The 15,228-nt window shown below is 34.4% G+C and overlaps 2 protein-coding genes across 9 annotated transcripts; both read left to right on the top strand.

Annotated features, from left to right (window-relative positions):
* The first annotated feature begins 986 nt into the window (after positions 1-986).
* LOC112509435 lies at positions 987-5,856 on the top strand. The gene is made up of 6 exons (XM_025114396.1): positions 987-1,108; positions 2,118-2,722; positions 2,908-3,157; positions 3,281-3,436; positions 3,533-3,775; positions 5,507-5,856. Exons 2-6 carry the CDS (start codon positions 2,142-2,144, stop codon positions 5,639-5,641), a joined length of 1,365 nt encoding a protein of 454 aa, XP_024970164.1. The 5' UTR covers positions 987-1,108; positions 2,118-2,141; the 3' UTR covers positions 5,642-5,856.
* A 1,960-nt stretch (positions 5,857-7,816) lies between these two features.
* LOC112510507 (calcium-binding mitochondrial carrier protein SCaMC-2-like) lies at positions 7,817-12,381 on the top strand. 8 transcript variants are annotated; one of them, XM_025115947.1, is made up of 5 exons: positions 7,817-8,613; positions 10,704-10,940; positions 11,043-11,480; positions 11,567-11,657; positions 12,073-12,381. In XM_025115947.1, exons 1-5 carry the CDS (start codon positions 8,160-8,162, stop codon positions 12,263-12,265), a joined length of 1,413 nt encoding a protein of 470 aa, XP_024971715.1. In that variant the 5' UTR covers positions 7,817-8,159; the 3' UTR covers positions 12,266-12,381. The 8 variants fall into 8 exon arrangements, with proteins under 8 accessions (XP_024971715.1, XP_024971717.1, XP_024971712.1 ...); XM_025115949.1 differs by having other exon boundaries at positions 7,817-8,393; positions 8,471-8,613; positions 10,704-11,480; XM_025115944.1 differs by having other exon boundaries at positions 7,817-8,029; positions 8,100-8,613; positions 10,704-11,480.
* The last annotated feature ends 2,847 nt before the right edge of the window (positions 12,382-15,228 follow it).

Consider the following 15,228-nt stretch of genomic DNA (forward strand, 5'->3'; position numbering starts at 1 on the left):
AATAGATCATCTTTTCTTTCATATTCTTATTGATCTTCATTTGTCTACTTGTCTAGAAGACTTTGATAATCTTCTTTATTATTGATCTCTCATTGACCTCACAATTATTTCATTAACACGAATTCTCTTTTTATATCAAAATAACACGTATTTCTTGTTATAAAGTAAAAATTTCTTACGTTTTATAAAAATTTATCAACCATTGTTTATATACTCTTGGTTTAAAATTACCTAATAAGAAGTACGTAAATTTAAATACTCTCTTATATATCTATAATAAAGATAAATAAGATTTATTTACTCTGTAAATTATTAGCATTTTTTGTACTCAATTTTATACTAATGAAAAACATTTATTGAATTTTTTTTCGTACTTACCGAAGGTCACTACAAGAAAAGTGAGATTTGACGATGCGCCTTTTAGCGATGACATGTGTCACAAGTTATAACGATGACATGTTGTTATATACTATTTCCAATGATAAACGAACTTTTAGCGACAACAAAAATGGTTGCTAAAAGCCTTGTTTCTTGCAGCGGGGCCCCTATTTTTATGTTCGCCCAGGGCCTAAAAAATGTCATGAACGGGCCTGATACTAATAAAACAATAATTGTCATCCTCATTTATCGGATTAAAATCTCTATCTTTATCTATAAGATTTTATGTATAAAATAACATGGCCTGATGAAGACTCACCGAAAAGCATATCATAAGGCCTAAATTTCCATACGGGTTGCAATCATAACTAATTAACTATATCCATCCCATCAAATCGAGCTAATGAATTTTGTTTACTGCGACAATGACGCTTATCTATCATCTTCTTCTTCTTCTTGTTTTTGTTTGATAATTATTAACAAACAAACAATCGCAAAGATCCACGGTTCTTACTTGTTATCGTCTCTCTCTCTCTAAGCCACGCACAATTTCCAATTTCCCATATGATACGAAGTCTCTTTCGTTGAGAACTTCGTCCATATTCCATCAAATCAAAACGTAAGCGCTGTCATCACCATTTTTGTTTTTATAAAACCCTGACTTTGAGAAATCTCTGTGACCTCGAAAAGGGTGTCGTGAGTTCAACATTTTCGCCCAATCCTCTTCTGGGTACGGATCTTTTTTCTGTTTCTGTGCAGTTTTGGTAGTTTGAATGCTTCGTTAATCCAAAATATATATGGGTATTTTTCGTTTGATCATGGAAGCTGCTGGTTTAATTTGATTACTACTAGTTAGATTGAAATATTCTTGGATGTTTTCATTGTGATATCAGTTGTAGTAGTCTTTCTTTATGGGTTTCTTGATGGAAAAGAAAGGGAACATGAACTCCATGATCAAAGATTTGAAGTTCTTAAAGCTGTTTTAATTATGTTTGTGAAAAGGAAAAGAAAAGAAATCGATACGTAGGGATAAGTTTTTCTTACTCTAGTGCTTTTGAATCTTGTTCCTAGGTAACTTCAGTAACTCAGAAGTCATAGACACTCTGGTTTTGTTTCTTATTTTGCATATATTTATGATGATCTTGTAAAAATTTCAGTTTTGCCCATCATAAATGGTCTTGGTTGTTCATTTGAATCTAATGACTGTTCTTAATGACAGTGTCTTTCTATTTGAGTGTCTATATCTGTTTGGAAAAAATAGAAAATTGAGAACAGAAACAAGAAAACAAAATCCAATTCTTGGTTCGTGGATATATATATATATATATATATACACATACATACATATATATATATATATATATATATATGGAAGTTAACTTTAAGGGATGGCTCAACAGGCAAATAAAGGATCTCATAGGTCGTCAGTTCGAGTCTCTTTTGAAGTACTTGGAATTTACGTAGCTGATATCTTCAGAGTCCCATGGGATTAGTCTAGTGCACCCAAATTGGTTCAAACACCCACAGTTTTTGCCTTTGGCGCTCGGGTCTTGACACAAAGAAACCAAAGAAAGAATCTTGAAAACCTTACCTTGTTTTAGAAATTCATGATGCATTGGTTTATGATCCATTACTTTGATAAAATGTATGGATTTAATCAATGAATCTATCATCCATTTAGTAGCACAAGAATGATGTTTTTTGAATTGGTTATCTTAATTTACCCTTTTTTTCTCCAGATTAGTTGGCTTCAAGAATCAACAATGTCACCTAGTACTCAAAGTCTGGTGTTCTTATTAGCTATCGTGTTATTGGCAATATGCGGTCGAATTTCTCAAGCTCGCGTAACAATTGAAAACGGGGTAAAAACGATGGTGTATTTATCACCTAAGATAACCCAACAGCCGGGTTCCGTTTCAAACAAATTCTACTATGATATCGAGTTCCCAAAAGGTCATATTGCTTTAAAGAGTTTCAATGCTGAAGTTGTTGATGAAGCAGGGAACCCTGTTTCTCTTCAAGAAACTTATCTCCACCACTGGGTTGCAGTAAGATACTACCAACGTGAGGGTGTTAAAGATGTAAAGTATAATGGTAAGCTCGGGTTCCAACAATCAGATATCATTATTGCTGGGAATTCTGGAGTATGCAATCATGGTCTTTCCCAATTTTTCGGCCTGGGATCAGAGACACGAAAAACATCCACTTACATTCCTGATCCTTATGGAATTGAAGTGGGTAATCCACTCGAAATTCCTGCTGGATATGAAGAGAAATGGTTGTTTAATATCCACGCAATTGACACTCGGGATACAGAAGATGCAATGGGATGTACTGAATGCAGGTATCATGTAATTTAAAGCATTTAGCATCAACATCATTCTGTTTGTAGTATTCGCTATGATTGTTCTCTTGAAAACATCGTTCTTACTCACAAAAAGTACTCATCTTTTGATATTGAAACTAGAAAATCAGTTGGAATGGAGGTAGCATATGGTTCTTTATGTTATTATTGCTTCTGTAATGCAGATGTAACTTATATAATGCAACTGTGGATGAATATGGTCGGCCAGTGAAACCGAGTTATGTGGGAGGATTGTTGTGTTGCTACGATGGAATGCAATGCAAAGTGAATAACGAGCTTAAAAGTGTCGAGAGAAGCCTTTACCTGAGGTACACTGTTAAGTGGGTAGATTGGAGTGACTCAGTAGTGCCCGTTAAGATCTTTATATTGGATGTCACTGATACTTGGCAGTCCACAGGAATCCATGATTGCGTGGTAAGTTAACTTGGTATGCTTCATGATCTTTTGACATAAATTTGTCGAAATTTGATACCTTTTTGTAGTTAAAGTTCGAAGCTTTTTGCTATCTTGGTAAATAATTGAACCATTGTCCTGCAGATTGAGTTCAATGTTGAACCATGTACCACTGGGYTTGCTACTAATGACTGCATCAGCACCCGGAGATCAAATGTGAGTTTCCCGACTGCTGGTGATGTCATCTATGGTGTTTCACACCAGCACAGTGGTGGAATAGGTTCCGCGCTATATGGAGAGGTAAAGACTTCAGTTTTTGGAGTCGGGTTTTGTTTCTTTCGACTTGGTTTTGTGTCTATAAGTACCGAACACACTTAAGATATGATGGTCATGCAGGATGGACGGGTTATTTGTTCGTCGAAATCTATATATGGGAAAGGAAATGATGTAGGAGATGAAGCTGGTTACATTGTAGGGATGTCCACATGCTACCCTGAACCAGGCTCTGTGAAGATATCTAAAGGCGAAATTGTAACCTTTGAGTCTACTTACAGCACAGAAAAGAGCCACACTGGAGTTATGGGGCTTTTCTACCTTCTTGTTGCGGAGTCTTCTTCGGAATTAAATGGTCGAGTTCAAGTATGATTTCTACCCTTTATCTGATAAACTGTAACGATTGAAGTTGGTGCGTAGTTTAAGTAAAACGTTTAGTTATTTGTCAAATATCTAAAACGCTCTTCAATAAAGACAAATAACAATCAACGTGTGTAGACGAACCCAACAACGAATGCGTAACCAAATTAGATCCCAAGTCTGTTCGGTGCAAGTGGCAACCAACAACTTAAACGTAATGTAAGCAAATAAACGAACACAAAGATTTAACGTGGTTCCGTTATTGTGATAGTGGAAATTCACAAGGAGATTTGGGGTTTTGTATATTCATAATGAATGGAGGAATAATATAAGAGAGCTTACCTTTTAACAATGATCAAGAAATAATCCCAAGGTAATAATGTTATCTGCTAACAATGATCGAGAGACTCGGTAGTTACCTTCAATTACCTGAAAATGGACTTCTCAGTTTAGATATATCTAAAGGAGCCCGTTTAAGGAAAAACTTATTAGTTTGTGGTAATCGTGAGATTTAATGTAAACCACTCGTTTGAGATATTTTAGGATATTTTTTAAATAAGCTAAAAAACTAATATAGTAATTATATTTTTGACAACTAATTAAATTATTTTTTTAGAAGAAAATATTTAATTAAAATTAGTTACCTAGTAAGTATATCAATTACATAATATACATCGTATTTTAAAGACGTTTGTGAATCAAAGTGTATTATAGTGATAACTTCACAATGTATTATCTTTGTTTTATAAAATGTATCATAGTGTGCATTTTCGTTGTTTTCATTGCTTTCAATAGATATCACATTGTGCATCTTGTATGTATATTTGGATATCACAATGAATATCATTTGTAGGTATCACAATGTGTATCTTCTGTTCATATAAGGTTCATCAGAATAAGGTTCGTCGAATAAGATTCACGAATTCATAACACTCATTACTAGTTGTAACATTCCAGACTAACCGTACCAAATGTTGTCTGCTTTGTCCACACCTAGACTCACGGTTTTAAAACATGTCTGATAAAAGAGGTATACAAGTTCCTTATTAGGCGGCCATCGTTCCCCTCCCCAACCGATGTGGGACCTGACACTAGCTGTATCAGAGCGAAAGTGAACACATATCAACAATGATATGTGCCGTTGAGATCCTTAATATCTTCAATTACACTTGATTTACTATAATTTTACCATATCTCCCAGAAAACATCGTGCAAGAAAGGACACTTGATGTGCCATAATTTTCTAGACTTCTGTTTATCTTGTACTGCTTGTTTATCTTGTACTGCTGCCTAGAATTCTTATCTTAATACTTGTAGAGGCTAGATTTTTGCAGAAATACCTTAGAGCGTCTCTAACAGGAGGTTCTTGTAAGCAAAAAATATAGCGACTTATAAGAACTACATTAGAGAGAGTTCTTAGAACATCTCTAACAGATTCTCTAAAAGGGAGATTTTGGGGATTTTTGCTCCAACAGATTTCTTAACATGGAGAAAGTTGGAGAGAGAAGGTGAAATTCTCGAAATTTGGATCTCTCTCCAAATAAATAATTACCATGATTTTGGAGTTCTTAGCAAGTAACGGATCATCGAGTTGAAGATTAGAACTCCCCAATATGAGTTCTTGAACTTATATGAAGAATTCATGGACATTTTTGAAAGAAAGTCTTCAAATTTATGTTGCAAAAAAGCCTGGTTTTCTAGTTGTCAAAACTTTTTTCTGTTATGTTTGGTTTGCAGATTCATCAAGAACCAAAAGTACCCATCTTTTTGTGGGGTGTAGCCATGTTTGGGTTGGCAATTTCTGCTGCTGTTGTTGTTGCTTATCGACGAAGAAAGCAATACGATGATGGATATCAGTTTATTGCAACTTGAGCTTCTTTCCTCGATCTTGATGGCGGAGTTTTACAAACATGAGTATTGTAAAAGAACATAATGAAATATTACTACGGAATAAAGTGTGGTCGAGTTTATCACCGTATTCGTGTATGCATTTAGGACGATGGTTTTGTAACATATGTTTGACGTTTTATGATATGTACTTTGTTTATCTTCCTTCATTTATTTCAGTGGCATTTTCCTTGTTTGCACGTTAAAATCTGTCAAATACATGTTTCATTTCTCACTATGGCATATTGAAGTCTGTCGGACTTAGATTAATCTTTTTTCATGAAAAATTGACGTCATTTGCAACGTCGATTTTTTTTTATTTTACAAACTTATAAACCAATTTTTATATGTTAAAATGCAATGTTGAATGCTTCACATATGAAACAATATTGTCTATGCATTGTTGTATATAAAACATGAAAATGGGTTTGTATGATTTATTGGGTTTGAGTTTAAGTGAGACCAATACGTTTTCATGAGACCAGTAAGATTATAAATAATGTTGAAACTTCATAGCAAAATATTGTTGAAACTTCATAGCAAAACATTGTGAAGATATAAAAAAGATTGAACTTTTATAGTGTTATGTCGTGAAGGTTTAGTGTTATTTATCTGGCCTTACAAGTCTCATAAAAACATCATGATCTCATATAATCCCTTGTCTTGTGGGAACATCTCTAACAGATTCCATAAAATGGAGAATCAATAGACAAAAATTTGGAGAATTTCACTCCCTCTCTCTCCTCCTTTTCTCCATTTTTGGTAAGGTTTTGAAGAATCCATTGAAGCAAAAATTCTTAAAATCTAGGGTTGTTCGCGATACAGTCTGAGACCAAACTGCAGTACATATGCAATTGGAGTGTTTTCTCACACCACAAACCGCATCGCATAAAACCACAAACTTGCGGTGCAGTTTATGCAGTTTCTCCCTATCCCATATTATGCCTACAATCCAAAAATTATAAATCTAAAAAAACACATTAGAAAATTAACAATAAAGCGATCGTAGTTCAAAAAATAAAAGTTTCAATACATCTGATTACCAAAAACATATTGCATAAAATTAAAAATAGTCTAAGAAGTAAAAATTAAACTTCAAACTAAACCAGACGTACGAGTTGTGACATGTTCAAAATTTTCTTTCATCTCGATTCTTTAAACCCGGTTCCCGATTGGCCAATTATTTATTTAAGATAAACAGCTATATTACGTCAATAGTACTAAATTGTTATATATATATATATATATATATATATATATATATATCCATCCTATATTATAAAACATTTGATAAAAACTCTTAAAAACCATTTTTTGTGCGCATAAATTCCTGTTTATTGATGCATATTACTTAAAATTCAAGATTACAAGTAAATTGTGTATATGTACAACTTATTAAAGCTTCATGTTTGAATTCGTGTAAGTAACTGCAGATAAGCATGATCAAATAGAGGATAAACATTTCATTTTAAATATAAAAAAATCTAAAATATAATTAGGATTATCATTGAGTTCTAACAAAATACTTAATCATTATCTTTATAAAAAATTATATTATTAAACCAAAAAAAAAATATAAAGAAATACATAAAAAGGAAGAAATTTTAGATAGTTAGTTTCGTACAAATATCAATATTTTTTTTCTTCATTTTTTATGATATGTTCGTATTTATATTTTTTCCAAAACTTAAAAACATTATCGTTTTCTCAAAACCACATAAAACCGTATTATAACATCGACTGAAACAAAAAAAAAACATTAAAATCGAGATGTATCTCGCTGAATTGTGTGAGTATCATTCTAGTGTATATATATATGTTATATACAAAAGTAAGAAATAAAAATACACAAAATATGCGATGCGCTGCAGTTTGAATCGCAGTTTAATAATTCAAAACCACAGACTGCACAGTATACTGCGAAATAAAAATGCAAACTGCAAACGACATTACATATACACAATATTTTTACTATAAATAGAAAATATAATGATCCAAAAATTTAAGTTCTTTGAAAATGATTTTATGTGAATAGAAAAATAAAAAGATTTGGTTTGAAACAAAAGATTGTGATGAAAAAATTTGGGGGAGAAAGAAAGATGACGCTTGGTATTATAATTCAGTCCCACACCTCCATTCCCATTCTCCCGTTCTCTCTTTCTCACACACGCACACACAGACGTGTGTGTGTGGAGGTTTCTTTGAACGATTTCTACAGGTTCCCTGTATTCTCGGTTCTTTCCACCCCACCCACTTGAATCCCTTTGTCATCATCCAACCCTCTTTCCGCCATTAACAAAAAAGCTCCACAATTTTGACCTTGGGTCAAGTTATCGGACAACTTTCAAAGATTCTTCAAATATTCTTTATACTGTATGCGTTTTCATCTCTCGAACCTAATTCCATATATATACATAGGAAATATTTGTATCTATATGCGTAGATCTGTTTCCTTCTACCAGAATTAGACTATGTGTTGGAGAAATTGAGGGTTTGATTCTTCATGGCGTCATCTGCGATTAAGCATTCGGAGGATCATCATCTTCGTCGTCGACCTGTGGCAACGGACTTAATGGCGGGATGTTGTAATCCTGTCAAGGAGCAAGGGCCGGTGACGTTGGACCATGTGTTATTGGCGTTGAGAGAGACAAAAGATGAGAGAGAATCTCGATTTCGTGGTTTGTTCAATTTTTTTGATACATCAAACGCGGGGTACTTGGATTCTGTTCAGATCGAGGTAGGGCTATCGGCGTTGCAAATTCCGGCGGATTATAAGTACGCCAAAGACTTGCTTAGGGTTTGCGATGCAAATAGGGATGGAAGAGTTGATTATCAGGAGTTCAGGAGGTATATGGATGACAAGGAACTTGAGCTTTATCGGATTTTTCAAGCCATTGATGTTGAACATAATGGTTGCATTTTACCGGAAGAGCTCTATGATGCTCTGGTTAAGGCTGGTATCATCCCATACTTACCCTTTTATGTTCCTAATTATATGCAATTTACTTCAATTTTTCCAATCAGTTGGTAGCAGTAGAGTGAAAATTGGATCAATTCACATGTGAAGTGAACGTGATAACTTGTGAAATAGTAGTGTAGAAAGAACTTATACACTGAAAGCTTGTTCTTGCACTTTTCACTGTGCCATTGCTAATGAAATGGTTAGACTAAACTATGGGGAAATTGACCAAAATAGCCATTTTGGACTAACATCTTCAGTTTTTAGCCATTTATTTTTCAATTTGACCAAAATAGCCAAGATTTTGCAAGTGCCCATTTTGGAATTAAATATGATTTTGGTGGGGTCGGCTTGCGGCATTGGCGCGACAGCTTGCTAAATGACCCAACATAATCATATTTTATTCATAAAAGTACATTTAGCAAGTTGCGAAAGAGACACTTGCGCTATTTTGGTTCAAAGAAGAAAAAATTCATCTAAAATAGCCAAATTAATTATTTTAGTCTATGGTCTCATGAACTTCTTGATGTTGACGGTTATTGATCGTGGCTTGTAGTGATCTCCAAGTTCATTATCATGACTGAGTTACATATCTATATGGAAAAAGAAAAAAAAATTGATTAGTATAATAAAATTGAAGATTGGGATGTTTAATCATCTGATTCTGCAATGATACTTTGCATCGATTTGCTCCAGGATCATTAGGCTTATAAGGGGACAGACTAACATTGTATATCAAGCTTTTATACACAGAAATAAATGCGTCAATTTGCATTCATAATGTTGATAGATATAAAGTGGGAAATCTTCTGGATCCAATTCCAGGCTTTGATGTAGTGAAAACTATTAATTCACTAGACGGTATGCCTAATGTTTTCTTTTGGGTAAATGCTTTATATGGAATAGATATTCTTTGTTTGTGTACCGCGGGCCTTGTATCCAGGTCCTCCCCTGCATGGTTTTATAACCTTGGATTGTGTGTTGGCAAGTGATCTTATGCACTAACGTTTGTTTGGAGTTGTTTTTTTGGTGGAAATCCAATTAACCAAACATAAACTAATGGTAACTAAGACAATGATTAATAAGACAAGGGTATTCACAACTTTGATATGCTTAACTAAATCAATTGTGTATTCACAATTTAGATTGCCCTTCGATTCTATAGATTGTTTTCTGCAATATGCGTCATGGATTAGCAAACTGTCTGCAGTTTGCGTAATGAAATTGGCTCATTGAGAAAAAAACGCTCATCAGCTTCGCATTGTTAACACAAAAGTATCATAAATGTAGTTATACGTCTTTGAAAAGGAGAGTATATTGTTTCCTGCAATGCGTTTAGTGCATATAGAATTTGTGTCATCAACAGTATGAGTGCTGTTATTGGGTTATTTAGCTAAATGACCTTCTGACAAGTGTTTTTTCAAGTCCATGACCTTTTAACAAGTTTACAGGCCTTGTTGTGCATGAAAGTTGCATTCTTTTGTTAAATAGTGGCATTCTCAAATCTGTCTGAAGGTCATGGATTTAAAAGAACCCGTGTCAGAATTGCTATCTTATGGGTTGAAAAATAATCAAATATTGCACATTGGGAACCTTAATTGAACATATTTCTGGTCCAATAATATGCATGTTTAGAAGTAAAGCCATGATCCTTGTTTCTGTGATCAAGTTGATAGTGCTGTTTTGAGGCAAAAGCATATAAAGGCACCATCCTCCATAAGTTTCTTAAAACCATTTCTTTCTGTCCATTAATGACTCTACTTTGAATCACCTTCACATTGTCATCATCATCATCAACGCAATTTTTACTCCCCTGACCCAAAATAATTGACTATATTTATATTTTAGTTTGTTGTGAATAAGTGTCCACTTTCCAATTCTATCATTAATTATGAGATTTACTCCCTTATCATTAAGGGTAAGATTGTCATTTAGTTAATTAGAAGTATAATGATTACATATTCCCAAATCCCAACTGCACAACATTATTTTGCATGTTTGGTGCTATTCTGTTTGTGGCTTCTTTAAAGTGTTCCAGTTCTTTGAGTTGTCTTCATCTTATTAGCCATGGCAGCTTTTCTTTTGCAGGGATAGACATAGATGATGACGAACTAGCTAGCTTTGTGGAGCGTGTTGACAAGGATAACAATGGCATCATAACTTTTGAAGAATGGAGAGACTTTCTTCTTCTCTATCCTCACGAGGCAACGATTGAGAACATCTACCAATATTGGGAGAGGGTTTATCTTGTAGATATCGGAGAGCAGGCTATAATTCCTGCAGGCATCAGTAAGCATGTTCATGCTAGCAAGTATTTGATCGCAGGTGGGGTTGCTGGAGCTGCTTCTCGTACAACAACTGCTCCTCTTGATCGTCTTAAAGTTGTACTGCAAGTTCAGACCTCTAATGCCTCGATTGCGTCCGCAGTTAAGAACATATGGAAGGAAGGTGGCATTTTATCTTTCTTCAGAGGTAACGGGCTAAATGTTATTAAGGTTGCCCCTGAAAGTGCCATCAAGTTTTACACTTACGAAATGTTGAAGAATTTCATTGGCGGGGATGGAAAGGATGATATTGGAACTTCCGGGCGTCTTCTTGCTGGTGGTATGGCTGGTGCGGTTGCACAAACAGCTATTTATCCTATGGATCTAGTCAAGACTCGTCTGCAAACGTTTGTTTCTGGAAATGGGAAAGTTCCTAGCTTGGGAAAACTTTCCAAGGATATATGGGTTCAGGAGGGACCTCGAGCTTTTTATAGGGGGATAGTACCTTCTCTTTTTGGAATTATTCCGTATGCTGGAATTGATTTGGCTGCATATGAGACTTTGAAGGAGATGTCAAGATCATACATTATTCAGGACAGTGGTATTATCCGACACCCTCTCTATGTATACCTGTAGATTTTGGTAGTAATCATGCATTTTAAATCTTTATTTAACTTTGTCGCGCAGAACCTGGTCCGTTGGTGCAATTGGGTTGTGGGACGGTTTCGGGGGCTGTTGGAGCCACTTGCGTATACCCGTTGCAAGTTGTGAGGACAAGGTACCATTGCATTTACTTGCAAATAGTTTAATTATTGTAGAGTTTGTGAAACTATGAATCTGACACCCTTTTGATGAAAGATCATCAATATTCCTCCATATGGGTGTGCATCCAATTAGAAACGACGGACCATCATTGGACCAGATTGGATCAAAAATTTCAGCAGCCAAATTGGATTGGTCTGTTCTAGGCTAACAATCCAGAATCCAATAAAACTTATTGGTTAAATCCAATTACCATCCAACTATTCCAATTAATAAATATATTTTTAATATTATGATTGTGCTTATAAATTATGTTGGTACGGATATCTATTTGATATTTGTGTACAGTGTTTTTAAGGAAATCAGATAAAATATATGAATAAATGGTTGGAAAATTGGAGTGATGAATAATGATGTTAGTTTTGATTCAGGATGCAAGCACAACAGCCAGGTGGATCAAGTGCTTACAAAGGGATGTTTGATGTGTTCATGAGAACATATCAGAAAGAAGGTGTAAGAGGTTTCTACAAAGGACTTGTACCAAATCTTCTGAAAGTTGTACCAGCAGCTAGCATTACATATTTGGTTTATGAGACCATGAAAAATACTTTGGATCTTGAATGATCGGATGCTGACGAAAATGACGATAAGAATAATAAAGATGAGGTACTGCCCATTAATTGTTTGAGTTTACATTGATAGGAGGAGTTAATTTCCCGTGTTTTTACGGGGTTTTTGTAGCACAGAAGAGATATATATATATATATATATATATATATATATACCTTCTCTACTGGAATCTCTCATTCCTGTTTGTCTATTATTACTAGATAACTTGATTGACCCATGTATACTTGCACTTTGACTAGCTCTCATTCAATACCATCAAAACTTGGCAATTCTTTCTTTCTTTGTTGCACTTTAAGGGATCTGCATTTGTTAACCAAACAGAAGGCCTTCATCTCTTTGATGGCTTAAGAAATCTTGATCAAGATTTGGTCTTTATGTACCCTTATATTCTAGAAGAACACCGGAGCGTGGGTGTTTGGATGTGTTGTGAAACTGAATGAAAAGCTTGGAAAGAGGAAGTGAAGCACCAAATGAGCTAAACACACTCAGGGGTTTGTTTACATAAGGCAGAATGAAATAACGCAGAAAAAAGATCGTTGTTTTGGTGTTGACCATTAGACTGGGATGCGATTAAGTGGGACAAAACTGCTTTTTCAGTGGAACGAAAATCAGGAAGATTAGATATGATTGGTGTATTATTAAGCTATTTATATCCAATTTAAACCTTAAAACCTTGTGTTCGTGTACCAAATGCATCCCAGTGAATCCCAGGAGCCAATTGACCTGTAGGAATAACATGTTGATGAGGTCTATCTTGAACCCCGAAGGGCACTCGTTTGGACTGATCTGGGACTAGGTCCACCTAGGATTGGGGTCATTAGGCCTCTCAAAGGACCAGTTAGGACCATCAATTACCATTTTCAGGGATAAAGGTTAGTTTAATTAGAACCAAACATGAATTGGTAATAAGCTAAAACTTGTAACATTGAGTTTAGGCGAATGAATAAAGGGATATTGGATAAGTCTGATAAGAACATAGTTGGTTTTAGTAGATAAGACTTTATAAGATAACTTTTCTACTTTATCCATTCAGTTTTTTTCTTTTCAAATGCCATTGCATATAATGTAGTTGTGTTCCTTCTCTTGGAAATTGATGTAAATCATTTCTTTTTGGCTTGTTTGCTTTTTTACTTTCTTTTGCTTAGCCATCAAGGTAAGCTTCATCACCTTTCTCTTCCATCATTTTCCGGATTACGGATTCTCATGTTCTTGTCGGTTTCACTTTGCCAAACCATCCATCTCTATCTGAATCAAAACTACAAACATGGCATTGTTGCTTCAAGATTGCTTGCACCTTGAAGATTAATCACTAGACAACCCATTAAGACATACTTACTAGACAACCCATTAGACATACTTACTAGATAACCCATTAAGACATATAGATATTGTAGAAAAGACTGATGAAATCTAAAAACAACAGTATTAAGGTTGAGATAGCTATAATTTCACATGGATTGATACTATCAACCAGTGATCTAAAACCAAATTACAACAACATACTAGATCATTCATCGATGACCTTAAAGATAATGGATCCAGTACTCGAAACAAAAACACAAAAACAAAATAAAGAAAAACTGCTGGAAGAAAGGCATCACCTTCCCTTTGCCTGAATGACTTGCCTCTTAAAAGTTAGTTCATGTATCCTCCTTTTTTCTCTAATCCATTCACAAAAAGATGAGATCAAAAAGGGTAGTGGTATTCTGCTGCACCTGTATACCTAGCCATCACTGTCATCAGTATCCCCATCTCCATCTCCTTCTTCTTCTTCTTCCTCTGCCACATCTTTGATTAAGTGATAGCTGATGGAGATAGATCTGTTGTTTCTCTAGCCAGGTGAATTTATAACAACCATGTAGTTAGTCACTTAGTGAAAAAGGAGGAGATAGATAATGGAACTTTCCTAATGGTCCCCTTTGTCTTTATTCTCAAATTTAGCCTTATAATCATCCACCACTAATTAAAGATTTATATTATTCTTTTTGAACATGATTACCATTATCTTTTTTACCCCTTCCTGGGTCCTAAAAACCAGAGTAAATCTTGCATGAAACTATCTGTTACTGTCTTTGAAACCGTTCACACCCTTCTAAAAAGTAATCTAATAGGGTTTTACGCATTGTCTACGATAAAGATTTAATTTCAGATCAAGAACTGAAAAAACAGTATACATTGTCTACTGTTATGGTGCTGCTGCCCTACAAACAGAAAGGGGGAAAAGTGGTGATTAGCAACAAAATGGAGGAGAATAATAAAAGGTGATATGGATGTGCAAGTAGTTTGGACCACCCAACTCATCATAATCAAGAATTACAAAGGAATAATGATGGGTGTCTTCCCTAACCCAACTAATTAACTCTCATTGCTTTATGGTTTGGTTTACTCATAAACTCACAATCAAGAATCAAATCAAAAAGAAAGAATCATGATGGGTTCTTTGACCAATATCAACTTTTAACATCGGTCTTTTTCTTATACAAACTCAATAATCTATATAAACTTCCAAACCAATATATGAAACAAGAAGTATAAAAATGCAATATTTATACAGTGTTGTTTCATATGTGAAATTTCACAACTATAAAACAATTTTGAATATTTCATATATGAAACAACACTGCAATTTTATACGGACAAACATATAAAAATTGGTTCATAAATTTATAAGATATATTGGGTACAAATGATTGTGCATATCATGTGTTTGGGTTTTTAGTTAAAATATACATTGAATTCTTTTTTATTTGTTTCTTTATAATATTTTATTAACAATAATCATAATAAAGATTCCAAAAGTAAGAATCTTGATGAAGGTCCTTAGTGACTAATTATTAGTGGAGTGAGTGTGATACAACCTCTTCTTGTCCTAATGCATAACCATTTATCCTTACTATATATATATATATATATATATATATATATATATATATAGGGTTGGGTTCACGTGAGACCAA

Source organism: Cynara cardunculus (assembly GCF_001531365.2).
Source record: "Cynara cardunculus var. scolymus isolate 2C chromosome LG 3, CcrdV1, whole genome shotgun sequence".
NCBI classification, from domain to species: Eukaryota; Viridiplantae; Streptophyta; class Magnoliopsida; order Asterales; family Asteraceae; genus Cynara; species Cynara cardunculus.

Coding starts and splice junctions, on each gene's coding strand:
- LOC112510507 (XM_025115942.1), top strand. CDS start 8,160: ATGGCGTCATCTGCGATTAAGCATTCGGAGGATCATCATCTTCGTCGT. Junction 8,614..10,703: donor TGATGCTCTGGTTAAGGCTG/GTATCATCCCAT, acceptor TTTCTTTTGCAG/GGATAGACATAGATGATGAC. Junction 11,481..11,566: donor ATACATTATTCAGGACAGTG/GTATTATCCGAC, acceptor TTTGTCGCGCAG/AACCTGGTCCGTTGGTGCAA.